This window comes from Oncorhynchus masou, chromosome 13, assembly GCF_036934945.1.
Source record: "Oncorhynchus masou masou isolate Uvic2021 chromosome 13, UVic_Omas_1.1, whole genome shotgun sequence".
Lineage (NCBI taxonomy): Eukaryota > Metazoa > Chordata > Actinopteri > Salmoniformes > Salmonidae > Oncorhynchus > Oncorhynchus masou.
The window spans coordinates 43676565-43704344 of record NC_088224.1 but is presented as its reverse complement, the minus strand read 5'-3'; the positions used below and the strand labels follow the sequence as shown (position 1 = coordinate 43704344).

At 40.7% G+C, this 27780-nt stretch overlaps 1 protein-coding gene and 1 long non-coding RNA gene across 4 annotated transcripts; one reads left to right on the top strand and one right to left on the bottom strand.

Moving 5' to 3' along the window:
• Positions 1–1244: 1244 nt before the first annotated feature.
• Positions 1245–21110, bottom strand: LOC135552391 (uncharacterized). Its single transcript, XR_010457427.1, has 3 exons — positions 20343–21110; positions 1546–1635; positions 1245–1439 (listed from the first exon to the last, which is right to left on the bottom strand). It is a non-coding gene; the product is annotated as an uncharacterized LOC135552391 (long non-coding RNA).
• Positions 8480–18043, top strand: LOC135552390 (lysosomal thioesterase PPT2-A-like). 3 transcript variants are annotated; one of them, XM_064983970.1, is made up of 9 exons: positions 8480–8978; positions 10991–11144; positions 12306–12401; positions 12542–12649; positions 12832–12915; positions 14206–14290; positions 14425–14465; positions 16487–16541; positions 16645–16763. In XM_064983970.1, the coding sequence occupies exons 1-8, from the start codon at positions 8799–8801 to the stop codon at positions 16528–16530; spliced, it is 792 nt and encodes a 263-aa protein (XP_064840042.1). In that variant the 5' UTR covers positions 8480–8798; the 3' UTR covers positions 16531–16541; positions 16645–16763. The 3 variants fall into 3 exon arrangements, with proteins under 3 accessions (XP_064840042.1, XP_064840043.1, XP_064840040.1); XM_064983971.1 differs by lacking the exons at positions 16487–16541; positions 16645–16763 and adding an exon at positions 14576–15028; XM_064983968.1 differs by lacking the exon at positions 14425–14465 and having other exon boundaries at positions 8482–8978; positions 16645–18043.
• Positions 21111–27780: the final 6670 nt, after the last annotated feature.

Sequence of the window (27780 nt, the reverse complement as noted above, 5' to 3'; positions counted from 1 at the left end):
TCTTGAGTTAACGTGGCCCACACAGTCATGTCCCTTTGTGCCATCGCTGTCCTGACTGAAGCACAGAGAATGCACCATAACCATAGAAACGGGGTCAGCCGTTTCTAAGGAGAAGACAGTTCACCACAGTGAGGATTCTTTGAAAGAGATGAAAATAGGTTATTTCCCCATGCAGTGCTTGTAGAGTCAGAGCTTTTCTGAATTCAGTGTGTTTTACAGTTAAAGTAGCTTTCACTGCACACAGAGAGGATACTGCAGGTGCTTCCAAGCCCTTATCCAGCTGTGGAACAGTTATGTCAGACTGGAGAGAGCAAGCATTCACTCAGATTGGAAAACATGTAATCACTAGGCTATCAGTTCTTCAGTACCAAAGTACCTAAATAATTAATTGTGCATGGATCAGCTGTAGATGGTATTGTTTATTATTGAAATTGAAACATGTATGGTGTGTTATATGGTCTTGGATATATGTCAACCTGATGCCATCGCATTTAATTCCCACTATTATTATTTTTAATTTTAAATCTAATTTACCTCTATCGTTCTGCCCCTGAACAGGCAGTTAACCCACTGTTCCTAGGCCGTCATTGAAAATAAGATTTTGTTCTTAACTGACTTGCCTAGTAAAATAAAGGTAAAATAAAATAAAAATCTGTCATGGAGGTTCCACTTGGAGATAAATGCTATTTGTACTTTGTTGATAGTAGCCTACTGTAATCATAGGGAAGTAGAAGTGCTAAAAGTGTTTTAGGTTTATCACAGCAGAGTGTGCAAACAGAGTATAGTAATGTAAAACGTGTGTGTTTCATATGGTAATAAAGTGTGGTTTTTAAAAAGTGTATCGTTTTTACAAGAGTGTTTAATTTTGCAAAGGATCTGTAGTGTTTTGCTAATTGGGTGTGCTAATTGTGTGTAGTGTTTTGAAAACACCGGCCCTGTTTTGAAAATCGTGCTTAATTAAGCAATCAAAAAAAACTAATCTTATAGTGGAACAGCTTTGCTTACTTTGTCCTTGATTTATGTTGCAATTTATTCAGTTTGCCAGGCTTCCACAGCAGGTCCCATGACCTAGGTAGGGACATCAAAAGTTTCCACTGCATATTGATTCCATTCCAGCACATCACACGAAATATGAAAATAGAAGAATGGTGTGATGTTGCTGCTTCTTGTGTCGTCCCTTTAAACCACATTAACCAGAGAACACAATGGAAATAAGTCATTATTTTTGTCAGGGTTTACCAGAATTGGACCCAGAAGCAGACCAGGACAAGGAGAGTAGGAAGAAGGTGAGTATTTATTTACAAGTGAATGGGTAGATATATCCAGGTGGCGTAGCGGGCAGCGGTGGTGAGTTGATGGGAGTAAATAGGTGGATCCAATGGGGTAGCGGAATTCGCCGACGACCAGGCGGGAATGGGGTAAATGATCCGGGTGAGTAACTGAAGACAGAACAAACGGAGGTAAGTTTAAGGCAAGCAATACGTAAAAAAAAAACTACAAAACAAATTATATCCAACTTGAGGCTGATACTATGGCACGACATACTGTTCATGGCTAACGATCCGGCAGGGAATGGATGTCAGGTCCGGGCTTATGAAGAGGAGAGATGATGATCAGGACCAGGTGTGCAGATAGCTGATGGGATACAGGTGCGGGTAATCAGAACTCCCAACTGGCTACATTGCCCGGCAACCAGACAGGGTGTGTTCCAGGACGCCGGAAAAAAACACTCCAGGACAGAACACAGGCAAAAAACAGACTCGGGAAACGGGATTCGTGACAATTTTGGTCTTTATTGTGTTTTTATCCTTGATAAATGTTAATGTATGTAATGTTATCTCTGGCTGGAGCTGCCTACTACTTTATACAATCAATCAATAAGATATGGCATTGGACTAGTAACCGGAAGGTTGCAAGTTCAAATCCCCAAGCTGACAAGGTACAAATCTGTAGTTCTGCCTCTGAACAGGCAGTTAACCCACTGTTCCTAGGCCGTCATTGAAAATAAGAATTTGTTCTTAACTGACTTGCCTGGTTAAATAAAGGTTAAAAAATATATATTAAAAAGAAAAAAAAATGAGGTGCTATATTTACACTTCTCCCATGTCTCAGTAAAAACTTCTCTTTTGTCTTCCTTTACTCAGCCTGACGTTGCTATGCAACAAACTCTGGGTAATGAGAATCATTATTGAATAAGCTATTAATTGAGGTTATGAATCAGAAAGGAATTTTTAAATTGCAGGAATGACCTCATTGCCAACTCATTAAGCAAAAATACATTTTGAACACTTTCCCTTAACATGCTATAACAGTTGATGATAACTGGATGCCACATCGGATAAGCTAGATTGGCTATGTCTCAAAATTTCACCCTGACACTACTTCCTATATAGTGCACTACTTTTGACCAGGGCAAAAATTACAATAAGAAGCATTTTAGGTCTGCATTTACAAAACACAGCAAGAGATTTTACATGTTATATTTTTTCTCTGCATGAATAATGAAGACTTCTGCGTTAACATGACCCCTAAGATTAACTTCCGAGTTATCTAAGTAAGTTGCTGAATTAATGAGGTGATGGGGAATCATATTTTGTAAGCTTTCTGCCCTGTTTGAGAAGTCAAAGCCCTTTGGATGAGTTATCTGTACAGCTGCCATTGCTATCGCTCTTGCTGCTGGTGAGTCTCTGATCCACCTCTACGCAGACGACACCATTCTGTATACTTCTGGCCCTTCTTTGGACACTGTGTTAACAACCCTCCAGGCAAGCTTCAATGCCATACAACTCTCCTTCCGTGGCCACCAATTGCTCTTAAATACAAGTAAAACTAAATGCATGCTCTTCAACCGATCGCTACCCGCACCTACCCGCCTGTCCAACATCACTACTCTGGACGGCTCTGATTTAGAATACGTGGACAACTACAAATACATAGGTGTCTGGTTAGACTCTCCTTCCTGACCCATATCAAATATCTCCAATCCAAAGTTAAATCTATAATTGGCTTCCTATTTCGCAACAAAGCATCCTTCACTCATGCTGCCAAACATACCCTTGTAAAACTGACCATCCTACCAATCCTCGACTTTGGCGATGTCATTTACAAAATAGCCTCCAATACCCTACTCAACAAATTGGATGCAGTCTATCACAGTGCAATCCGTTTTGTCATCAAAGCCCCATATACTACCCACCATTGCGACCTGTACGCTCTCGTTGGCTGGCCCTCGCTTCAATCTCGTCGCCAAACCCACTGGCTCCATGTCATCTACAAGACCCTGCTAGGTAAAGTCCCCCCTTATCTCAGCTCGCTGGTCACCATAGCATCTCCCACCTGTAGCACACGCTCCAGCAGGTATATATCTCGTCACCCCCAAAACCAATTCTTTCTTTGGCCGCCTCTCCTTCCAGTTCTCTGCTGCCAATGACTGGAACGAACTACAAAAAGCACTGAAACTGGAAACACTTATCTCCCTCACTAGCTTTAAGCACCAACTGTCAGAGCAGCTCACAGATTACTGCACCTGTACATAGCCCACCTATATTTTAGCCCAAACAACTACCTCTTTCCCTACTGTATTCAATTAATTTATTATTTTGCTCCTTTGCACCCCGTTATTTTTATTTCTACTTTGCACAGTCTTCCATTGCAAATCTACCATTCCAGTGTTTTACTTGCTATATTGTATTTACTTTGCCACCATGGCCTTTTTTTGCCTTTACCTCCCTTATCTCACCTTATTTGCTCACATCGTATATAGACTTGTTTATACTGTATTATTGACTGTATGTTTGTTTTGCTCCATGTGTAACTCTGTGTCGTTGTATGTGTCGAACCGCTTTGCTTTATCTTGGCCAGGTCGCAATTGTAAATGAGAACTTGTTCTCAACTTGCCTACCTGGTTAAATAAAGGTGAAATAAATCAAATAAAATATTGATTTCCTTGCGTTTTTCTCCTCCATTCTCGGCCCCTCTGCTCATCCTCCATCTTCTCCAAGCAGAGCAGGCTGAATTAATAAGGTGCCCTAGACAGACACACTCCAGACAGACACAGCATGTACACGTCCTGCTTCAGAGCAGTCAAGTGTGCATCAAAACTTTGTTCATTTGAACAATGTCTCTTGTTCACATTCGCTTGTAAATGTCCAAACTCAACAAAAATAAAATTTGGTAGCTCCTACCTGTATAACATAATGGGCTGGATTGCCTGTCTTTGCAGACTTTAGCATATTTAGCTAGCAGCCTCCATGGAAATGTGCTATTACTTGTGCTAATTTTGTTAGCATTCTGGTAAGATGCTCAACAGTCCTCGTTTTGGCACCTCCTTGTGTACTAAACCGGTATTACAGTAAATCCTAGAATGAGAGAAGGACTATCAAAATGTGAAAATCTGGAAACTTTGCAAACCTAGTCGCTAACAAGAACTGTGTAGTTTTTAAATTTGTAATTTCATCAATTCATAGTTCAAGATCAAGTTCTGTAAATAAAGTGCTCTGCATGTTGATTGCGTTGGTTTGTAATTTTCTATATGAACTTCCACAGACTAACTACACAACAGAATACAACTACATGGCTCAGCCGATCATTCCAATAAACTTGACAAAGATCAGGCTCAGCCTAGATGGAAACAAATGTGTACACTAAAACTTACGCGAGAGTCATACTCTACAGTTTCAGCAATTACTCAGAGGGAAGAGGAGAGACTGAGATGAGATCATCTGCATTACAAGGGAGGTAAACACATAAACCTGAGACTCAATAAAGTCTGAAGTTGCCAGTGCTGCCTGTAGAGTGTGGTGTGTGTGTGTGTGTGTGTGTGTGTGTGTGTGTGTGTGTGTGTGTGTGTGTGTGTGTGTGTGTGTGTGTGTGTGTGTGTGTGTGTGTGTGTGTGTGTGTGTGTGTGTGTGTGTGTGTGTGTGTGTGTGTGTGTGCGCGCGTGGTCATTAGTTTCTCCATGCTCTTGCTGTTTCCATTCCAGGAAAAACTGAAATCTTTTTTATACACATGATTCACATGATCTTTTGAAGTTAGATAGTATCATTCATTCATCCCATATGGGAGGGGCGAGTAAAGAAAGAGATCTAAAAAAAAGAAAGAGCACTAAGAAAAGAAAGATCACTAAGAAAAGAAAGAGCACTAAGGAAAGAAAGATCACTAAGAAAAGAAATAGCACTAAGAAAATGTGCCTTTTTTTGTCCCTGCTGCTGGCAGCGCTTTAAAAGGGCACATTATGTATTCAAACCTAGAAACAGCAATTACTCAGTCACCATATTTAATTAAATCAGCACAAAATTGTTGACTCACACTAATTAGATCATAATAATCATAGCAATTGTTACAGTAAATGACAAATGAATTAACTGTATCAAATCTTGGGAGATATAACTTTCGTACCACCCATTTGGATGAAGCAATAGCCTTATAACTAGCACAGTCACACAGCATTTAATTCTTAAAATGATTAAGAAAGAAAACTAAGAGCTTGATACATAGGGCACACAATCAATTTGTACCAAATTGAACACTGTAACAGCTTGTAAGCCTTCCAAGGATTTTGTAGTGTCTGTTACCCCGAATATTCCCTGTAATGCCACATTGAGCTGCTGGCAAGGATGGAGTTGAGACTCCTGGGGATTCAGCTTTGGTCTGCTGGACAACTTAAATGGAATCAAGAACAACTTCTGTAGTGTTGCCATGATCAAATACAGACATTAAAGTGTTGGGTTCTGAGAATATAAAATGTACTTATTCAAGTCAATGAGAGAGTGCTTAGGTTTAGAGTTAATGGTAATCTATATGAGGAAAGTATATGTTGGGGGCAATTAAGCTTTGAATGTGCTGAGTGTAGGGAAAGCGATCACATGTGGCAGGCATTGATAAGGGGAGAGCCATGGATTAGTGATGAAGGGGGGTTGAGATCAGGTCAGGTCACGTTAAGGGAGAAAGAAAAGTTTATGGCCCGTATTACTTAAGTTATAAAGATATCATATTTGTTCAGATGTGTAGGAGGAAACTCAGCATAGAGAAAGTGTTAAATATCAGTGCTTGTGTGAAATGTCTGTGTCTAAATGCAGCTGTACTGATCCTCTGGGAAGAATTAAACTTGGTTAAGCTTTCATAATGTCCGTTGAGTTTTTTACTCTGAGAATTAGAACCTAACAAATATAACTGTCCAGTGTTTACAAATTTCGATGAATTGCAGGGCATTCGGAAAGTATTCAGACCCCTGTTTCCACATTTATGATACAGCGTTATTCTAAAATTGACTAAATAGTTTTTTTCTCATCAATCTATGCACTACCATAATGAAAAAGCAAAAACACGTTTTTAGACATTTTAGCAAATTTATTCATCAAAACTGAAATATCACATTTACGTATGTATTCAGACCCTTTATTCAGTACTTTGTTGAAGCACCTTTGGCAGAGATTACAGCCTCAAGTCTTCTTGGGTAAGACACTACAAGCTTGGAGAACCTGTTTTTGGGGAGTTTCTCCCATTCTTCTCTGCACATCCTCTCAAACTCTGTCAGGTTGAATAGAGAGCATCACTGCACAGCTATTTTCAAGTCTCTCCAGAGATGTTTGATCGGGCTTTGGCTGAGCCACTCAAGGACATGCAGAGACGTGTCCCGAAGCCACTCCTGTGTTGTCTTGGCTGTGTGCTTAGGGTCATTTTCCTGTTGGAAGGTGAACCTTCAACCCAGTCTGAGAAGGTTTAAATCTCTCTGTACTTTGCTCTGTTCATCTTTCCGTCAATCCTGATTAGTCTACCAGTCAATGCCGCTGAAAAACATCCCCACAGCTGCCATCACCATGCTTCACCGTAGGGATGGTATTGGCCAGGTGATGAGTGGTGCCTAGTTTCTTCCAGATGTGACATTTAGCATTCAGGCCAAAGAGTTCACTCTTGGTTTCATCAGACCAGAGAATATTGTTTCTTATGGTCTGAGATTCCTTTGCCTTTTGGCAAACTCCAAGCGGGCTGTCATGTTCCTTTTACTGAGGAGTGGCTTCCGTCTGGCCAGTCTACCACAAAGGCCTGATTGGTGGAGTGCTGCAGAAATGATTGTCCTTCCCATCTCCACAAAGGAACCCTGGAGCTCTGTCAGAGTGACCATCGGGTTCTTGGTCACCTCCCTGACCAAGGCCCTTTTCCCCCGATTGCTCAGTTTTGCCAGGCAGCCAGCTCTAGGAAGAGTTTTGGTGTTTCCAAACTTCTTCCATTTAAGAATGATGGAGGCCACTGTGTTCTTGGGGACCTTCAAAGCTGTAGACATTTTTTTGGTACCATTCCCCAGATCTGTGCCTTAACACAATCATGTCTCAGAACTCTACAGACAATTCATTTTTTGCTCTGACATGCACTGTCAACTGTGGGACATTATAAAGACAAGTTTCTTACCAGATCATGCCCAATCAATTGAATTTAGCACAGTTGGACTCAAATCATCTCAAGGATGATCAATGGAAACAGGATGCACCTGAGCTCAATTTCAAGTCTCATAGCAAAGAATCTGAATGCTTAAGAAATAGTGTCTGTAAAAATCTTGTTTATCCAAGCCATATTTTTTACTTAGGTCCTGGAAGTTCTCTAGGTCCCAATTCCTTATAATTGCACTGCATGATGTGATGCCTTTCTGCGTCCACTGTTTTGCAGGGATGAAGCTGGGGTCGTATGTGGGCCAGCTCAGCAGTTTGATCTCTCTGTCTAAATGATTTTGTTTAACTACCCTAAACCATGTCTTAAGAGAGGAATTAACCCACTGATTTTGTCTATTGCATATTTCTATTACTATGTCCTTATTTCCCAAAACTGACTGTATGAGTATCTCTGTCAAAGTAGTCTCAATGTCTTTCCATTTGGATTCGGAATTGCACCAACACACCAGAGGTCTCATTGGGCTGGCACATAATAATATTTGAGGTTTGGTAAGGACATACCCCCACAGTTGTTTGGTAATTGTAATGTTGTATATCTAGTTCTTGGTCTCTTACTGTTCCAGATAAACCTTGATATCCGTTTATCCCTACACTGTTTAGGTGGGATTTCTATGGGCAGTGATTGGAACAAATACAGTAACCTTGACAGGATGTTAATTTTGACTGTTTCAATTCTACTTCTAAGATCCAGCTTGTCTTGTTTTGTTAGTAAAGCAAATTTTACATGGAAATACTGTGTTGAAAATGTGATTTTGTGGGTAAGCAAAATAGTAACCGAGTGAAACATAATTCAGTACTTGTTTTTTGGTATAATGACCAGGCCTTGGCGGCATCCGGAACATTCAGCAGATCTTGAATTATCATTTGAGTATGCTTACAATGGATATGTTGTCCCAAGTGTGTTCATTTGGGAAAAGGTGCATTCTGTATTTTTTTCAGTCTAGTTATATATTGCTGACTTGTTGAGCCATGCGGTTACTTTGAGGAGCAATGGAAACCGGAAATTACTTCATGTGGTCTCGCGTTTTTGATCACGAACCGGAACAAACAAACGAAGCAAATGTGAAGCGGTGTTGTGATTAAGCAGCGCTAGTCATATGCAGACATTCAGCATTGGTGTTCGTTTCATTTAAAACATGATCTATGAAGGGGAATAAGAGTACAGAGTAGTAGCACATGCGAGAACAAGTGTATGTATTTGTAACATTTGTCTAAAGAAAAGGGAATACCGGCAAAGCAAGCAACAATATTGTAACCGGATAGGGAAGGACATTGTGTACAACAGTGTAAGATATTTTAGTATTCGTTATTTGTTTGTTTTTACCGATATTTTATGCGGTTTTTTAAATAACGATGAACGGGCCCCCTTATGCAGTCTCTAGTCCACGGAAGAGTGGTGCGACAAGGCTGTTGTGGTCACTGTTTGGTGCCTGCCTTGTTGCTGCAGTCATCGGGTACAAACCAGTGGTCATAGTTCATGGGTTGTTCGACAGCTCTGGGGCATTTGTGGAATTGCTTCGATTCATCAATCAGGTGAGTGTTTGAAAAGATATCACCAGGGTCCACAAATCTAGCAAAAGAAAGATTGCTCATGGATAATAATGAACTCCTGATAGGCTATGTAACTACAGAACAGATATGGCAGCTAGAGTTATGTATAATGTGTGTGTAAGGCCCATACCAGTATCTTAAACTGTCAATCTTTGGGTAATTTCCATGTTTGCACAATGGTGTTTCCATTGTGCTTGTGGGAGCTGGGTGCGCGCCTCAGTTTACTCATACCAAACATTACTGTGGTCTGCTTGAGAATAGCAGGACACTACGGGGTGTTATGAGAACTTTGGTCGCTACAATGTTTCCATTGTCGTTAGGGCTGGTACAAGTGTTACCTTGTTATTTTATGAAGGCTATATTTAAGCAAAAAGGCCCGGGATGTGCTATATGGCCAATATACTACGGCTAAGGGCTGTTCTTAACCACGACGCAACTTGGAGTGCTTGGATACAGCCATTGGTCGTGGTATACTGGCCGTATACCACAAACCCCCGTGAGGCCGTATTGCTATTAAACTGGTTAACAATATAATTAGAACAGTACAATTTTTTTTGTCATACCCATCTGCTATAAACTGGGTGGTTTGAGCCCTGAATGCTGACAGACAGTTTATAATAGCATTAAGGCAACTCTGAGGTTTGTGATATGGTCAATATACCACGGCTGTATCAAGGCACTCCGCTTTTCCCCTCTGGTCTTATTGCTTAAATATACCACGGCTGTCATACAATCAGCATTCAGGGCTCGAACCACCGTTTTATAATATGAAATCAGCTGTTTGTCACCAGTCTTATCAGCTGAGTTCTTCATGAATACTAGGGAAATAGGCTGTTGATTGTTGCCAGATTCCAGAGCAAAATGTTCCCGGCATAATGTTGCCTAATCATCCCCCCGAGCCTTGGTGTGCTCACAAGAAAACAATCTTCAGGATTATGATCCTTGGGATCATTCTCCTTTTTTTAAGATCAACAATTCATTCAACCTGAAAATACTTACATGGCTCCAGGGGGGGATTTTTTTTTAGCTGACTGTTATAAGGTGGGGAGGAGACTAAACAGGAGATATGCATGCTCTTGCAGTTTTCAACATAGCAACATCTCACGTGTTTCCCCTCTCCTCGAAGATGATCTCTTCCAGGCTCCCACATTGGTTAAGTGGTTCCCCACCCCCTAACCACATTTTATAATGATTATAAAGAACTTAAATGTCAGAGTGGAAACTACTGTAGTGGACAGAAGTTAATATGTAACTTGATGGCAATACACACTGGATTGCAGGTGTGAGAAGGTATCACAGGGTCATTTTGATACACTGTGAGGTCCACTACTTCCAAACTGCCTGATAATCAATATTCAAAACATCACCTCAAGAGACTCATATTAATTATTAATGTAGTAATACATTTCCAAAGGATAGACTTCGGTGATAACACAACAACCTGAGGCATTTCAACAACAAAAAAAACAATAAGTCTTGGCTTTGTTTTTGTATTTACATTTACATTTACGTCATTTGGCAGACGCTCTTATCCAGAGCGACTTACAAATTGGTGAATTCACCTTATGACATCCAGTGGAACAGCCACTTTACAATAGTGCATCTAAATCATTTAAGGGGGGGGGGGGGTGAGAAGGATTACTTTATCCTATCCTAGGTATAGGATTGATTATACACAACCAAAAATCCAGAGTAATACAACCCCTGACATTGACTCAGCAGCAATAGAGTAGTCAGACTAACCCTTCTCTGAAATAGTGGATTAATATAGAACCCACAGCAATGTGGACAGAGTTGCTGACCTGTTGAATTGGGATTTCTTTGGTGGTGTATAATCAATTCTGTCAGTTGAGGCATTATTTTGTCATTATTAACATAATATTTTCACTCATTTGTCTGATGCTCCCACACTCCTAGCTTTATAGAACGTTAATTTATGATGCTATCTTTGTTATAGTGCTTTAATCTGTCCCATCCTCATCTTCTTCTGAAAGTCTCACCCAGGAACCAATGTGTCAGTCTTCGACCTGTTTGACCGCAGCTCCAGCCTACAGCCGCTATGGAAACAAGTGGAGGGCTTCAAGGCTGCCATCTATCCCATCATGCAAAATGCTGCAAATGGGGTCCACTTCATCTGCTACTCTCAAGGTTTGGGTGTATAATTTGCATTTGTTTGGTTCCATTTTGAATATTTATACATTTAACGTGGGCTATAATTTCACCTCATGTTTCTACAATGAAATGGGAATGCATGTACAGGTAACTGACTACTGGAAACACTTGAGTAAATGAGGGATACAAAGTATATTGAAGGCAAACTCCACACAAGTGTGGTTCCTGAGTTAGTTGAGCTTTGGATCATGTATAAAAATGCTGGATGGGCCAAGTGGTCACTGAGCAGTTTGACGAGCATGACAATGATGTAAACCATATGCCATGGACGTCTTACACTTCAGCTCCACTATACACGCCATGTTGCTTTGCCATCAGTGTCGCGTCAATGGGACGTTCTACCTGCTACATAGAGTTATTGTTTTGAGAGCAGAGGGGGAGAGCTGCTTTTATATTTTCCCCTACTTGACCACATTCATATATTGTGCGTAAGTACAATAGCTTTGGTCCAGTTTTTCGCAAGGACTCATTCAATTGTTGCTGGTGGTTGGCCTCTAATTACCCCAGTAATATTGTGAACATAGTCAATGTAGCTAGCTAGCTAGCTAGCTAGCTAGCTAGAGTTTCTGCTAGTAGCTTCTTGACTTAATAGATCTTAGTAATATAACCAGTGGTGTATAGAAGAGGCCATATGCAACCAAAATCAACTTTATTTTTCATTATTTCAAGATAGAACGAACATACTCTTTGGCTATAGAGAATTTAACCTCTGCGTTTCTTGAGCTTGGACGCTGCCATTGGACGTGATGAAACGCGGGCAGTATAGCAGCTTTCATTGATTTCAAAGGCAGCATTCCCTCAATGGCTGATGGCAATGCCAGACGCCCCATGGCTGTAGTGTAGCAGGGCCATCGGTCACTAGATCTCAACCCAGTGGAACACCTATGGGAGATTCTGGAACGGCGCCTGAGACTGCGTTTTCCACCACCATAAACAAAACGAAAAATACCATAATTTGCTGTGGAAGAATGGTGTCTGATCCCTCCAACAGAGTTCCAGACACTTGTAGAATATATGCCAAGGAGCATTGAATGAGTTCTGGCTCATGGTGGCCCAATGCCTTATTATTACACTTTATGTTGGTGTTGCCTTTATTTTGGCATTTACCTGTATTTACCACCTCTCATTCTGTTCCAGGTGGACTGATTTGCAGAGGGATCCTATCTACTCTTCCTGATCACAATGTCCACTCCTTCATCTCTCTGTCCTCGCCTCAGGCTGGGCAGTATGGAGGTAAGCGTTCACTAGAATCCATCAACTTGATCTTTGTGCTCAACAGCATTGTTTGAAACATGGTACTTTGTCATCCTGGCTCCCAGGGTCTGCTGAGGTCTGAACTAAACAGACTGGTCTTTTCTCTTGTTTCTGTTCAGACACAAACTACCTGAAGTACCTCTTCCCCCAGTTCATGAAGTTCAACCTGTTCCATTTCTGCTACACCTCAGTGGGCCAAAGGATATCTATCTGCAACTTCTGGAAAGGTTAGTAGGCTGAGCAGATGATTGGGCAATACAAGGGTTGGGGACTCCCTCAACGCTGAAGGTAGAGGGATTTTCTATATCCGATGACCTATGCCACGGGTTTCTCAAGGAGTCAACGTGGATGTATTGATGATATGTGGTTGAAGTTTTTGTTCGACTAAAGTGTTTCTTTTCTCTTGCAGACCCCCATCACATGGACATGTACGTGAACAGTAGTGATTATCTGGCTTTATTGAACAGCGAGAGGAGAAATCCCAATTCAACAGGTCAGCAACTCTGTCCACATTGCTGTGGGTTCTATATTAATCCACTATTTCAGAGAAGGGTTAGTCTGACTACTCTATTGCTGCTGAGTCAATGTCAGGGGTTGTATTAATCTGGATTTTATAGGAAACCTTTGCTCATTGTACAGCATTGCTGTTATGTAATTACAATTTTATATACAGGGCCTTCAGAAAGTATTCACACACCTTTACTTTTTCCACATTGTTGTGTTACAGCCTGAATTTAAAATGGATTACATTGAGATTTTGTTGTCGCTGGCCTACACACAATACCACACAATGTCAAAGTGGAATTATATTTTTAATTTCTTTACAATTTAAAAATTGAAAGGTGAAATGTCTTCAGTAAGTATTTAACCCATTTGTTATGGCAAGCCGAAATAAATTCACCAGTAAAACATTTGTTTAAAAAGTTACATAAGTTGCATGGACTCACTCTGTGTGCAATAAGTGTTTTAATGTGATTTTTTTTTTTATGATTACCTCATCTCTGTACCCTACACATACAATTGTCTAGGTCCCTCAGTCGAGCAGTGAATTTCAAACACCGATTCAACCACAAAGACCAGGGAGGTTTTCCAATCTCTCACAAAGAAGGGCACCAATTGGTAAAAATGCTAAAATAAAAAGCAAACATTGAAATCAAACGCAGCATATTACTGAGTACCACTCTCCATATATTCAAGCATAGTGGTGGCTGCATCATGTTATGGGTATTCTTGTAATCGTTAAGGACTAGGGAGCATTTCAGGTTTGAAAAACCCCCAGAATGGAGCTAAGCACAGGCAGAATCCAAGATGAAAACCTGATTGTCTGCTTTCCACCAGAATCACAGTTTATACTTAAATCTATGGCAAGACATGAAAATGGTTGTCTACCAATGATCAACAACCACTTTGACAGAGCTTGAAAAACTTAGAAAATAATAATGGGCAAATGTTGCAAAATCCAGGTGTGCTAAGCTTGTACACATAAAGACTCACAGCTGTAATCGCTGCCAACAGTGATTCTAACATGTATTGGCTCGGGGTAGAATACTTTATGTAAATGAGATATTTCTGTATTTCATTTTCAATACATTTGCAAAGATCTCACACATATTATCACTTTATCATTATGGGGTATTGCGTGTAGATAGATTAGGGTAAAAAATAAAATGTTTTAATCCATTTTGAATTCAGCCTGTAACAACAATATGGAATAATTCAAGGGCTATGAATAATTTCTGAAGGCAGTGTAGTTAGGATATGATATTGTTTCTCTTTCACACAGTGTGGAAGAAGAACTTCCTACGTATCAAGAAGCTGGTCTTAATCGGGGGGCCAGACGATGGAGTCATCACACCCTGGCAGTCCAGGTGACTAGTTCCTCTTTCCTAACGAGTGTAATATTCTTACTAATCTATATTCTGTTAAAGCATTGTTTCCATTCTGGTTTGTTTTAAATGGACACCTCTAAGAAGAATCTTCTCTCTCCACTTTAATGTATGAGGCCTTTGGTTCCTAGAGAGATTATACACTACATGACCAAAAGTACGTGGGCACCTGCTTGTCAAACATCTCATTCTAAAATAATGGGCATTAATATAGAGTTGTTCCCCTCCCCACTTATCTGCTATAACAGCCTCCACTCTTCTGGGCAGTCTTTCCACTAGATGTTGGATCATTGCTGCAGTGACTAGCTTCCATTCAGCCACGAGCATTAGGGAGGTTGGGCGATTTAGGCCCAGCTCGCAGTCGGATGTTCCAATTCATCCCAAAGACGTTTGAGGACAGGGCTCTGTGCAGGCCAGTCAAGTTCTTTGTCTATAGAGATTTCATGGATGTGTGCTCGATTTTATACAACTGTCAGCAACGGGTGAGGCTGAAATAGCCGAATCCACTAGTGTGTGTGTGTGTGTGTGTGTGTGTGTGTGTGTGTACACACAGCTAAAAAGGAAACGTCCTCTCACTGTCATCTGCGTTTATTTTCAGCAAACTTAACGTGTAAATATTTGTATGAACATAAGATTCCACAACTGAGACATAAACTGAACAAGTTCCACAGACATGTGACTAACAGAAATGGAATAATGTGTCGCTGAACAAAGGGGGGGGTTAAAAGTAAGTCACTATCTGGTGTGGCAACCAGCTGCATTAAGTACTGCAGTGCATCTCCTCCTCATGGATTGTACCAGATTTGCCAATTCTTGCTGTGCGATGCTACCTCACTCTTCCTCCAAGGCACCTGCAAGTTCCTGGACAGGTCCCAGACGTGTTCAATGGGATTGAGATCCTGGCTCTTCGCTAGCCATGGCAGAACACTGACATTCCTGCAGGAAATCACACACAAAATGAGCAGTATGGCTGGTGGCATTGTTATGCTGGAGGGTCATGTCAGGATGAGCCTCCAGGAAGGGTGCCACATGAGGGAGGAGGATGTCTTCCCTGTAACGCACAGCGTTGAGATTGCCTGCAATTACAACAAAACCGCGACTCGTCAGTGAAGAGCACTTTTTGCCAGCACTGTCTGGATCAGTGACGGTGGGTTTGTGCCCATAGGCGACGTTGCCGGTGATGTTTGGTGAGGACCTGCCTTACAACAAGCCTACAAGCCCTTAGTCCAGCATCTCTCAACCTATTGCGGACAGTCTGAGCACTGATGGAGGGATTGTGCGTTCCTGGTGTAACTCAGGCAGTTGTTGTTGCCATCCTGTACCTGTCCCGCAGGTGTGATGTTCGGATGTACCGATCCTGTGCAGGTGTTGCTACACGTGGTCTGCCACTGCGAGGACGATCAAATGTCCGTCCTGTCTCCCTGTAGCGCTGTCTTAGGCATCTCACAGTACGGACATTGCAATTTATTGCCCTAGCCGCATCTGCAGTCCTCGTGAGGAGGGAAAGTATGTGGATATATTGAAGCAACATCTCAAGAAATCAGTCAGGAATTTAAAGCTTGGTCGCAAATGGGTCTTCCAAATTGACAATGACCCCAAGCATACTTCCAAAGTTGTGGCAAAATGGCGCAAGGACAACCAAGTCAAGGTATTGGAGTGGCCATCACAAAGCCCTGACCTCAATCCCATAGAACATTTGTGGGCATAACTGAAAAGGCGTGTGCGAGCAGGGAGGCCTACAAACCTGACTCAGTTACACCAGCTCTGTCAGGAGGAATGGGACAAAATTCACCCAACTTATTGTGGAAGGCGACCTGAAACGTTTGACCCAAGTTAAACAATTTAAAGGCAATGCTACCAAATACTAATTGAATGTATGTAATCTTCTGACCCACTGGGAATGTGATGAAAGAAATAAAAGCTGAATAAATCATTCTCTCTACTGTTATTCTGACATTTCACATTCTTAAAATAAAGTGGTGATCCTAACTGACCTAAGACAGGGAATTTTTACTAGGATTAAATGTCAGGAATTGTGAAACTTGAGTTTAAATGTATTTGGCTAAGGTGTATGTAAGCTTCCGACTTCAACTGTGTATGTATGTATAGATATATGCGTGTTATTCATTCAAGGTCATTAACTCAATGGTTCCATCCCTTCTTTTTTTACATTTTTAGTCAGTTTGGATTTTACGATGACAACGAGACTGTCGTTGAGATAAAGGACCAGGATGTAAGTATTATTTTAGACCATGGTTGTGTGTAAACATGACACAAGATGCTATGTACATTGATGTTGTCTTATGATTCCTTGCCTTCTTCTCCTTCTTTCCCAGTTATATTTGAGAGATGTGTTTGGTCTGAAGACCCTAAATGCTCGCGGGGATCTGTTTCTGTGCTCCATGGCTGGAGTAGAGCACATCAATTGGCACTCCAATTACACTGTGTTCAACACCTGCATTGAAAAGTGGCTTGTCTAGAGCTGACTACTCCACCGAACAGCATGGCAAGAACAGTCCCATTTCATACAATCGTTACAGTGAAACGCACACTCCTATTCATGCACAAAGTTTTACTTATGCAATGTGGTACTCATATTTCCACTGTGTGACACTTTCATTGTGAACTACATCTTATGTTCTTACATTTCTGTGAGAAAGAATCAAAACATTACCCTCGTGTGTGTGTGTGTGTGTGTGTGTGTGTTTTACCCACACATACTTTGAGGTATCACACAACAGTGCCTGACTGAGTGACATCTGGTACATTTGCAGACCCACTGCTCAGTTCATCTCATTGCCTATGTGACTTTTACCATTGGTTTTAGCTAGTAAAAAATGTCTTTTTAACCTGTAAAGTAAACCGTTGGTCATTGCTAAGCCACCCGGCAGACCACTGCAGTAGAAAAATCATGCCATTAGTTGTGTTACCCATGTGTCTGCGTTCCATTGTGTGTTTACAAACTGAAGTGCTATGGCACACTGCCTCTAGTGATTGTGCTAAAAGGGGGGAGAGGATAGAAAAAAGGGAAGAGCTACTGGAGACCAAAAAAAAGAAGAATATGAGAATGGAAGGAGGGTTTAGGAATGGATGGAAGGGGAGTAGAGTGCCAGTGCCATGAGGTAATTTACCTGTCCACTTGAGCATAATGTACGTGACATACCTGTACCTCTCCGTTGCAATTAGGTATCTCAGGCTTTTGATCTCAGGCGTCTGTTTTTGTCAAAGGAATGATTTATTTTTAACTTGACTGTTTTGTTATAGGTGTTTTTATTGTATGACACAGGGGATTGCCTGTGAGACAATAATAATGTGAATTAAGATGGCAAAGCATTGCACAAAGATTGAAAATGTTATCTGCTTAAATGTAATTTGATGTGAACTTAAAATGAGACTCAGATTGTTATATTTTTATCATTGACATTGCAGTATTAAGTGTATGTATTTTAATATTGTCACATACTTCCTGGTTTATGTTCTGCTTCTAAGGGAAGTTTTAAAATTGACGTTGCATAAATCAATAGATTACTAAAAGGGAAACTTTTCTGAGTTCTTTACATTGCATTTATCTGTAAAGGTTTAACACTTGTGGGAAATTGGCCTATAGGGGTAAATTGAAATCTTTCTTGCAGAATAAATGTTAAATGCATAACCATAGTAGCAATTGAAAGGGAACAGTTTGAAGGTAATGTGGAAATGATTAGACTTGAGAGCATTAAAACCCTTGTAATTTTGTTTTATGTTTGTTTTTGTCTTATGTATGGAGATTATTTTCAGATTTTATTGGTCCACATCGGATTCCCTTTTCCCAAGCTATATTCAAATGCCAGTATGTATTCTACAAATGGTATAATAGGTCAAATATAACGACTGATGGCAGTAGCTACTACCTACTGTAGCTAACTAGCCAGCTACTCTAAAGGGATTGCAAACGGTTTAGCCAAACAACAAAAGTTTTATCTAAATACACTTAAGGCTCCCCGAGTGGCGCAAGGCACTGCATCGCAGTTGCTAGCTGTGTCACTAGCGATCCTGGTTCGAGTCCAGGCCTTCACAGCGTCGTCCAGGTTAGGGGAGGGTTTGGCCGGCAGGGATGTCCTTGTCCCTTTGCGCTCTAGCGACTCCTGTGGTGACACATTCGGCAGGTGTACGCTGTGTCCTCCAACACATTGGTGTGGCTGGCTTCCAGGTTACGCCGGCATTGTGTCAAGAAACAGTGCGGCTTGGTTGGGTCGTTTCGGAGGACGCATGTCTCTCGACCTTCACCTCTCCCAAGTCCGTACGGGAGTTGCAGCGATGAGACAAGACTTTAACTACCAATTGGATACCGGAGGAAAAAGGGGTAAAAATATACAAATCTGCTGAAGGCCATGGAAGAACGAGGACATTTTCCGCTTCCAGGAATTGTGTACAGATCCTTGCAACATGGGGCTGTGCATTTTCATGAAACATGAGGTGATGGCGGCGGAAGAATGGCACGACAATGGGTCTCGGGATCTCTTCACATTATGTCTGTGAGTTCAAATTGCCATTGATAACATGCAATTGTGTTCGTTGTCCGTAGCTTATGCCTGCCCATATCATAACCCCACCATGGGGCACTCCGTTCACAACGTTGACAGCAGCAAACCGCTCGCCCACACAATGCCATACACGCTGTCTGTCATCTGCCTGGTATAGTTCGACGTTGAACATTTGCCCACTGAAGTCGGTTATGTCGCTGAGTTGCAGTCAGGTCAAGACCCTGGTGAGGACTACGAGCGCGCAGATGAGCTTCCCTGAGACGGTTTCTGACAATTTGCAGAAATTCTTTGGTTGTGCAAACCCACAGATTCATCAGCTGTCCGGGTGGCTTGTCTCAGAGATCCTCGCTCTAGAAAGAGGCCCGGATTTCCAATTTCCAGTCGGAGCTCGTTTATTCCCGACTTCCTAGTTGTCTTGAACTCACTGAAGTCAAGTTTTCACAGTTCTGAGTTAACAGTTGCTTTGTGCGTGGCACAAATCATGCTTCATTGACAGCATGGCCAATGTTGAATGTTTATCATTTTAAACTTGGAAACGAGCCCCTTAATCACAGATTTGGGACCACACAGCCACTTCACTGAATATCAGGCGAGTGATTGCTTTGCAAAGCTTGTAGTTAGCCACTGTCACTGATTCCTTCCAAACCACTCATTGTTGAATTTGCAATTTCCAACTTGTCGTGTAATGTTTATGTTCAATGGCCGATGATCACCAATATGTTTTATCTATAATTTCTCTTCCTTATTTCTCATTTATTTTCATATAACCTTTATTTAACTAGGCAAGTCAGTGAAGAACAAATTCTTATTTACAATGACGGCAAAACCCAGACGACGCTGGGCCAATTGTGCGCCGCCCTATGTGACTAGCAATCACGGCCAGTTGTGATACAGCCTGGAATCGAGCCAGGGTCTGTAGTGACACCTCTAGCATGTTTATAATCTACATAGTGGTTTCCAAAACGTTATTACCCCCCGAAACCTGAATCTCAACGTAGCTTTATGATCTTTCTTACCACTATTATTTTACGGTTCTAATCCCCCTCTGAAAAACTCCCCACTGTGAACACATCTTTTACATTCCTGAACCTTCACTATCTTTATCCTTAAACTACCCACAATAGCTATGATCTATTGTTATTCTCAATGACCTTCAAATCAAGTCCAACTTTATTTCTCACATGAGCCAAATTCACATGAGCCAAATTCAAGTGGAGACTTTACTGTGAAATGCTTACTTATACAAGCCCTTAACCAACATTGCAGTTCAAGAAGAGTTACGTTCCTGGCCAATTTAAAGTGTTTATACCTAAATACAATTTTGGAGCCAGTTTTCATATCTTTGGTAATGCAAACATTTATTTATTATAATGTATTTCTCATTAGACAGCAGTATACCATCCTGCATCCCACTGCTGTAGAAAATAGTACAAAGAAAGAACAACCCTTGAATGAGTAGGTGTGTCCAAACTTTTGACTGGTACAAACACAACATTGAATATTCAACTCACCTTCAAATAGCTCCATGAGGAAGAAATTATTCACAGATTATCTTTGAGGTGTTCTGTCTTCAGGATGTTCTGGGCTGATGGCTGTGTGAGAACAGAGTGGCAGTTGAGTGAGCTGGGGCCTTTTATGGCCCTGCCTCTGGGAGCCTGTCAGCTTGAGACATGATGAGAAAGAGTGAGAGAGGGCCTACCTGTAAGATATTTTGTGAATAATGCTATAAACATACTTCAATTGAAGAGGTTTTTGACCACTCAGGGAGCTAATCGCAAACACTCATTAAAACAGAAACAAATTGTCTACGCTAAAGAATGTGAATTTGTTCATCAAAATGCTTTTTTATGTGTTTCAAAACGTGACCGTTTCGAGAGATTTCTGGACACTATAAGGGACGCCTTGGCCTTGTTATGGATGAATGTCTATAAAGATAGATTGGTATAAGATATCTGATCCATTTCTGAGGCACATGTTGACAAGATGTTGTGGAATCACAGAAGGGGAATATTGACCAACTGAGAATCTCAGTGTACAGCTCAATAAACACAATAGGCGTTTTGTTCCATTTCAGTCTTCTCTGATGTGTTTAAAGTGTCATATTGGGATGCAAACTAAAAATGTAATAAATGTCAACTCTATATCTGACATGATACTGGAGTCTTTTTTTAAGCCCATAACCATGTGTGTGATGTGTATTCTTTTGTTTTGCAGTAGATTTGTTATAGACTACCAAGAAACACTGTGTGACACTGATTTACCCGATTATTAAGTCATTAGTAAAGGGCCACATGGTTAAAGAGTACAATTCTATATTTTAGGTGGTTTTTAGCCTGTCGATCATTTATTGCTTCATAAGCAGAGAAATTGTGGGTTCCGAAGTCATTAAGCAGGTTGTGAACCTAGGGTCACCTTACGTTCATAATATTTAACGCATTAAGGAGTTATCTGTTAGACACCGAGAGAGGAGGAGAGAGTGATTTAGTCCCAAGCTTGCAGACCCTGTAGCTGCTTGAAAATACCCCTGCACCCAAGCCCCCACACATTTGATTTAACTAGGCAAGTCAGTTAAGAACAAATTCTTATCTACAATAACGGCCTGCTTGACCGCTGCGCTGCGGGAGGTCATTCTCTCTCTCACACACACACACACACACACACACACACACACACACACACACACACACAGTCTCTTGAGCAGAGAGAGATTCCATTAAAGGTAAATAACATTTTCTTCAAAATCTTTAGTACAGAAATGTAAGCATACATACAATTAAAGTTGACTATGCAATATTAATCATTCAACTATGACACTAATGTTTATGACTAAACCTTTATATAAATCATATATATTATTGTTACACAATACTATGTATAAGCCTTTATATAAATCATGAATATTATTATTACACAGGTGTAAAAAGCTAGTATACATACACCAAAGACACAGCTTAAAGTGAATGGAAAAATGTTTTGCCTAACTGAAATTCCTCCTTACCGTCATCTCTGCTAAACAAGACCATGACGAAGACACGGAAAGTTTGAAACAGCATACCAAGCAGCTACGCAAAACGGTCTTGAGTGACAGCTAATCTGCCCAATTAGCTTATTCCCTTGAAATGCGACACTCCACACAAGGAGTTACCCATGACTCTGCCCGTGTGGCAAATGGCTTATTTGTACAGATGCCTACAGTAGCTCTGATTGGCTCTGGCGCACTGGTCCTGGACAAGACAGATGTTTTATTGGGTTTTATTTACTGCAGTGTCTATTAATTGTCTAAATGCACAGCCGTTTTCCCACTCTATATTGCTATAGAATTTTCACAAATGCCTTAGTACTGTATATGTTATTCCCAAGCATTCTATGAATTTATGAAAACATAAAATTACCAAGTCAAAAAACTTAAACAACAATGTATTTTATTCTTCCTGGGGGTGTATATGAACAGATTTTAATAACATTTCATGTTGCTTAAACAGTGTCAGTTCCACTTTAATTTACAGCATTCTCCTCACTCAGACAACAAAACATTTCCAAATGTTGCCCAATCCACAGGGATGGGGCAACTTCTTGTTGTGCAAGGTACTCAAGATCGGCTGTCAGTCAAAACCAATGACGTATACAAACCCTGGATTGCTAATGCTATATATTGGCAATTGAGAGGCTTTAAAACTACCGGTTGGCAGTGGTGTAAAGTACTTAAGTAAAAATACTTTAAAGTAATACTTAAGTTGTTTTTTGTTGTCACGCACTAATCTGTTTCAAATGTCCTTGTTTTTATTTATTTTACCTTTATTTATACAGTTTTTTTCTGATTGAGACAATGTCTCTTTTCCAAGAGAGGCCTGGTCCCAGCAGCAGGGTGAACAACATTTCAGACAAAACAACATACATACACTAACACAACATTAAACAAAACTATAAACACACATACAGTACAACAATTACATATTACATTAAAAATACAAACATCTTGACTAAAAACAGCTGGCCTAAAAACAATTACACTCTTCTATGATGTATACATCGATCAAGTGTTTAAACTCCACCAACTAAACTAGATCATCACATTTGAAAATGTTCAGGAGAGGACCACGGAGTTTCTACCATGACCTGTTCTAGTTTTTGGTACTATTAGAAGCAAATCAGAATGAGACCGTAATTAATATTTATTTACTGACCTGACTAAAAAAGAACAGAGATAAAATGGCATTTTACCCAGTATGGCCTTATAAATCAGTGTATACCAGTGTTTAACTCTACGCAAGGTCAATGACGACCAGCCGAAAGCGCTGTAGAGATTACAATGATGTGTTAGACGTTTCTGATTTGTAATGACCCTGAGGGCTGCATGATACACTGAATCAAGTGCTCTCAGGGTAGTGGTTAAGGCCTGCATATATATAACATCACTAAAATCTAAACCGACAGTAATGTACATCGTACCAGCTCCTTCCTGGCCTCAAAAGAAAAACAAGCCTTATGCCGGTAATAAAATCCTATTTTCAGCTTGAGCTTCCTTATCAAGTTCTCTACATGCACAGTGAAGCTCAGCTTATCATCAACCCACACACCCAAATATTGTGCCTGTCTCCACCCCCTCCAGGTGTTGCTCATCATCCCCAGTGTATTTATACCTGTGTTTTCTGTCTCTCTGTGCCAGTTTGTCTTGTTTTCCAAGTCAACCAGCAGTCATCGCCTAGCTCCTATTTTCCCAGTCTCTGTTTTTCCTAGTCCCCATGTCCTGACTACGAACCCACCTGCCTGTCCACTCTAACTGCCCTGAACTCAAGCCTGCCTATCGCCTTGTACTGTTTGGACTCGGACCTGGTTACTAAACCCCTGCCTGCCCTGACCTCGAGACTGTCTAACGCCCTGTACTGTTTGGACTGGGACCTGGTTACTGAACCCCTGCCTGTCCTGACCTCGGGACTGTCTAACGCCCTGTACTGTTTGGATTCGGACCTGGTTACTGAACCCCTGCCTGTCCTGACCTCGAGACTGTCTAACGCCCTGTACTGTTTGGACTCGCACCTGGTTACTGAACCCCTGCCTGTCCTGACCTCGAGACTCTCTAACGCCCTGTACTGTTTGGACTGGTTACTGAACTCTCGCCTGTACCCGACCTGCCTTTTGCCTACCCCTTGTGTTATAATACATATTGTAGCTCAACCATCTGCCTCCTGTGTCTGCATATGGGTCTTGCCTTGTGCCTTTATATGTGGTATCTGTACTTTACTATTTATATTGTTGACAACTTTTACTTTTACTCCACTACATTCCTAAAGAAAATAATGTACTTTTTACTCCATACAGTTTCCCAAACACCCAAAAGTACTCGTTACATTTTGAATGCTTAACAGGCCAGGAAAATGGTCCAATTCACACACTTATCAAGAGAACATCCCTGGTCATCCTTACTGCCTCTGATTTGGTGGACTCACTAAATGCTTCATTTGTAAATTATGACTGAGTGTTGGAGCGTGCCCCTGGCTATCCGTAAAATCTAAAAAGAAGAAAATTGTGCCATCTGGTTTGCCTAATATAAGGAAGTTCAAATTTATATTTTTACTTCTACTTATTAATATTTTAGTAATTCAATTAACTTTTGATACTTAAATATTTAAAATCAAATACTTTTAGACTTTTACTCAAGTAATATATTACTGGGTGACTTTCACTTGAGTCATTTTCTGTTAAGGTATCTTTTTACTTTTACTCAGGTATGACAATTGGGTTCTTTCCCCACCATTGCTGGGCGGCCATATTGGCCGTCCCCAGTAGGAATGTATGGAATTCTACAGTATTTCAATTAAACGTTTCAAGGCCAAAATAACATGCATTTAAGTATTGTTTTTAATGGGGACAGTAACAGTAGTATCAACAACAACAAAAATATGCTAAGGAGAAAAAAAAAATCATGACTTTATCTTCTATTTTTATTAGCGCACATAATATAATTGAAAATAATGCATGCAGGTTGTCTGTAACATAATAAACGTATCAAAAACGAAAGTAGACATTTATAAAAACATTTATATAGCTTTAAAAATATTTTTTTACAGTGGAGGAGTACCAAGATTGATGCCCGATTACTTCATTGCCTGTCAGTCATCCAGGTTTGATACACATCACTGCCTGGTCAAAACCCAGGGCTGTGAAGCGCAGAGCCGGAGCTCTGATATTATGTATAACGTGTTAAAGGCGGTCCGGTACAGTTCCTGCATATATTATGACAATATTTGGTGACGTTAGGGCTTTTGACAGCACAGGCACAATGGAACGAGATAGCTGCCAAAAGGTTGAATGTTAGGATCGTAAGAAAAGCTCTGCATTAAACGTTAACATTAAATTAGATCTGTAAACGTACCCTAAACCCTATGTTACAACTATGAATGGACATTTACACGATCAATTCTCCCTTTATTCTGTTACATATCTTTTTTATGTTGTACAAACATTTGTCAGTAATGTGGCATCTGCAAAGGACATGAACAGAACGTAGCTAGTTGAAGTTAGTTAGTCAATCAACCAACTCCAGCCCAGACATTAGAGTTCCTTTGCAGCTTCCGGTTTTAATTCCAAAATAAAAGTGCATTCAATACCGACAGTATACCGGTAGATGACGTAGTATAGGCTTGGGCCTTCAGCAAATGAATTTGGTGAGAATGATAGACACAGAAGAGCCTTGTCTAGAATTACCTCCTGAGCTGCAAAATAGAAAGTAAACATGATTTAGGCCTATTCAGCTACCTAAATATGCCATGTTGTTGTGTGTTATTTACTTGCCATATAATTGCATAATTTATTTGTATAGCTGTGTGGGGCTACTGTGTTGATCATGCAACCTAATGAATCACACTTTTTACAGTATTTGGGAGCACGGACTGTAGGCCTTATGTTGGGAATTTTGACTGTTGTATTCGTGAATTCCACTCTACTGTATATGTAGGCTTGTTATAGCTATTTGCGTTGCACAACCCCGTCACGCAGAGGATATATCCATATCAATAAATGAGACAAAACAAAATATTGATTAAGTGTTGGCTATAACCTGTCCTGAGGGAAATAGCCAAGGGGTCCCAAATGGTCAAGACTATCTATAACCTATTATTATTGCCAGATCTGTTTTTACTAACAGCCACTGTACATCCTTCAACTATTTAGTGAAAACATTATTTAGAGGGTATATTTAGAGGCCTGTGAGCTAGGCACTGTGAGCCCTATAATTAAAAAAAAAACGTTATTTTCTAAAATTATTCCATAAGACACCAGTACCCAGCACCGAGCCACCAGCTTGTACCAGAGGTAAATACAGTGCCTTGCGAAAGTATTCGGCCCCCTTGAACTTTGCGACCTTTTGCCACATTTCAGGCTTCAAACATAAAGATATAAAACTGTATTTTTTTGTGAAGAATCAACAACAAGTGGGACACAATCATGAAGTGGAACGACATTTATTGGATATTTCAAACTTTTTTAACAAATCAAAAACTGAAAAATTGGGCGTGCAAAATTATTCAGCCCCCTTAAGTTAATACTTTGTAGCGCCACCTTTTGCTGCGATTACAGCTGTAAGTCGCTTGGGGTATGTCTCTATCAGTTTTGCACATCGAGAGACTGAAATTTTTTCCCATTCCTCCTTGCAAAACAGCTCGAGCTCAGTGAGGTTGGATGGAGAGCATTTGTGAACAGCAGTTTTCAGTTCTTTCCACAGATTCTCGATTGGATTCAGGTCTGGACTTTGACTTGGCCATTCTAACACCTGGATATGTTTATTTTTGAACCATTCCATTGTAGATTTTGCTTTATGTTTTGGATCATTGTCTTGTTGGAAGACAAATCTCCGTCCCAGTCTCAGGTCTTTTGCAGACTTCATCAGGTTTTCTTCCAGAATGGTCCTGTATTTGGCTCCATCCATTTTCCCATCAATTTTAACCATCTTCCCTGTCCCTGCTGAAGAAAAGCAGGCCCAAACCATGATGCTGCCACCACCCTGTCCCTGCTGAAGAAAAGCAGGCCCAAACCAGGATGCTGCCACCACCATGTTTGACAGTGGGGATGGTGTGTTCAGAGTGATGAGCTGTGTTGCTTTTACGCCAAACATAACGTTTTGCATTGTTGCCAAAAAGTTCAATTTTGGTTTCATCTGACCAGAGCACCTTCTTCCACATGTTTGGTGTGTCTCCCAGGTGGCTTGTGGCAAACTTTAAACAACACTTTTTATGGATATCTTTAAGAAAAGGCTTTCTTCTTGCCACTCTTCCATAAAGGCCAGATTTGTGCAATATACGACTGATTGTTGTCCTATGGACAGAGTCTCCCACCTCAGCTGTAGATCTCTGCAGTTCATCCAGAGTGATCATGGGCCTCTTGGCTGCATCTCTGATCAGTCTTCTCCTTGTATGAGCTTTAAACTTCTTCACCACAGTATCTCAGACCTGCCTGGTGTGTTCCTTGTTCTTCATGATGCTCTCTGCGCTTTTAACGGACCTCTGAGACTATCACAGTGCAGGTGCATTTATACAGAGACTTGATTGCACACAGGTGGATTGTATTTATCATCATTAGTCATTTAGGTCAACATTGGATCATTCAGGGATCCTCACTGAACTTCTGGAGAGAGTTTGCTGCACTGAAAGTAAAGGGGCTGCATAATTTTGCACGCCCAATTTTTCAGTTTTTGATTTGTTAAAAAAGTTAGAAATATCCAATAAATGTCGTTCCACTTCATGATTGTGTCCCACTTGTTGTTGATTCTTCACAAAAAAATACAGTTTTATATCTTTATGTTTGAAGCCTCAAATGTGGCAAAAGGTCGCAAAAGGTCGCAAAGTTCAAGGGGGGCGAATACTTTCGCAAGGCACTGTAAATCAAAATAATTTCAGACTTTACTCTGATCCCCATTCCCCTCTTCTGTTGTCCTTTTTCTTCCTCTCCTCATCA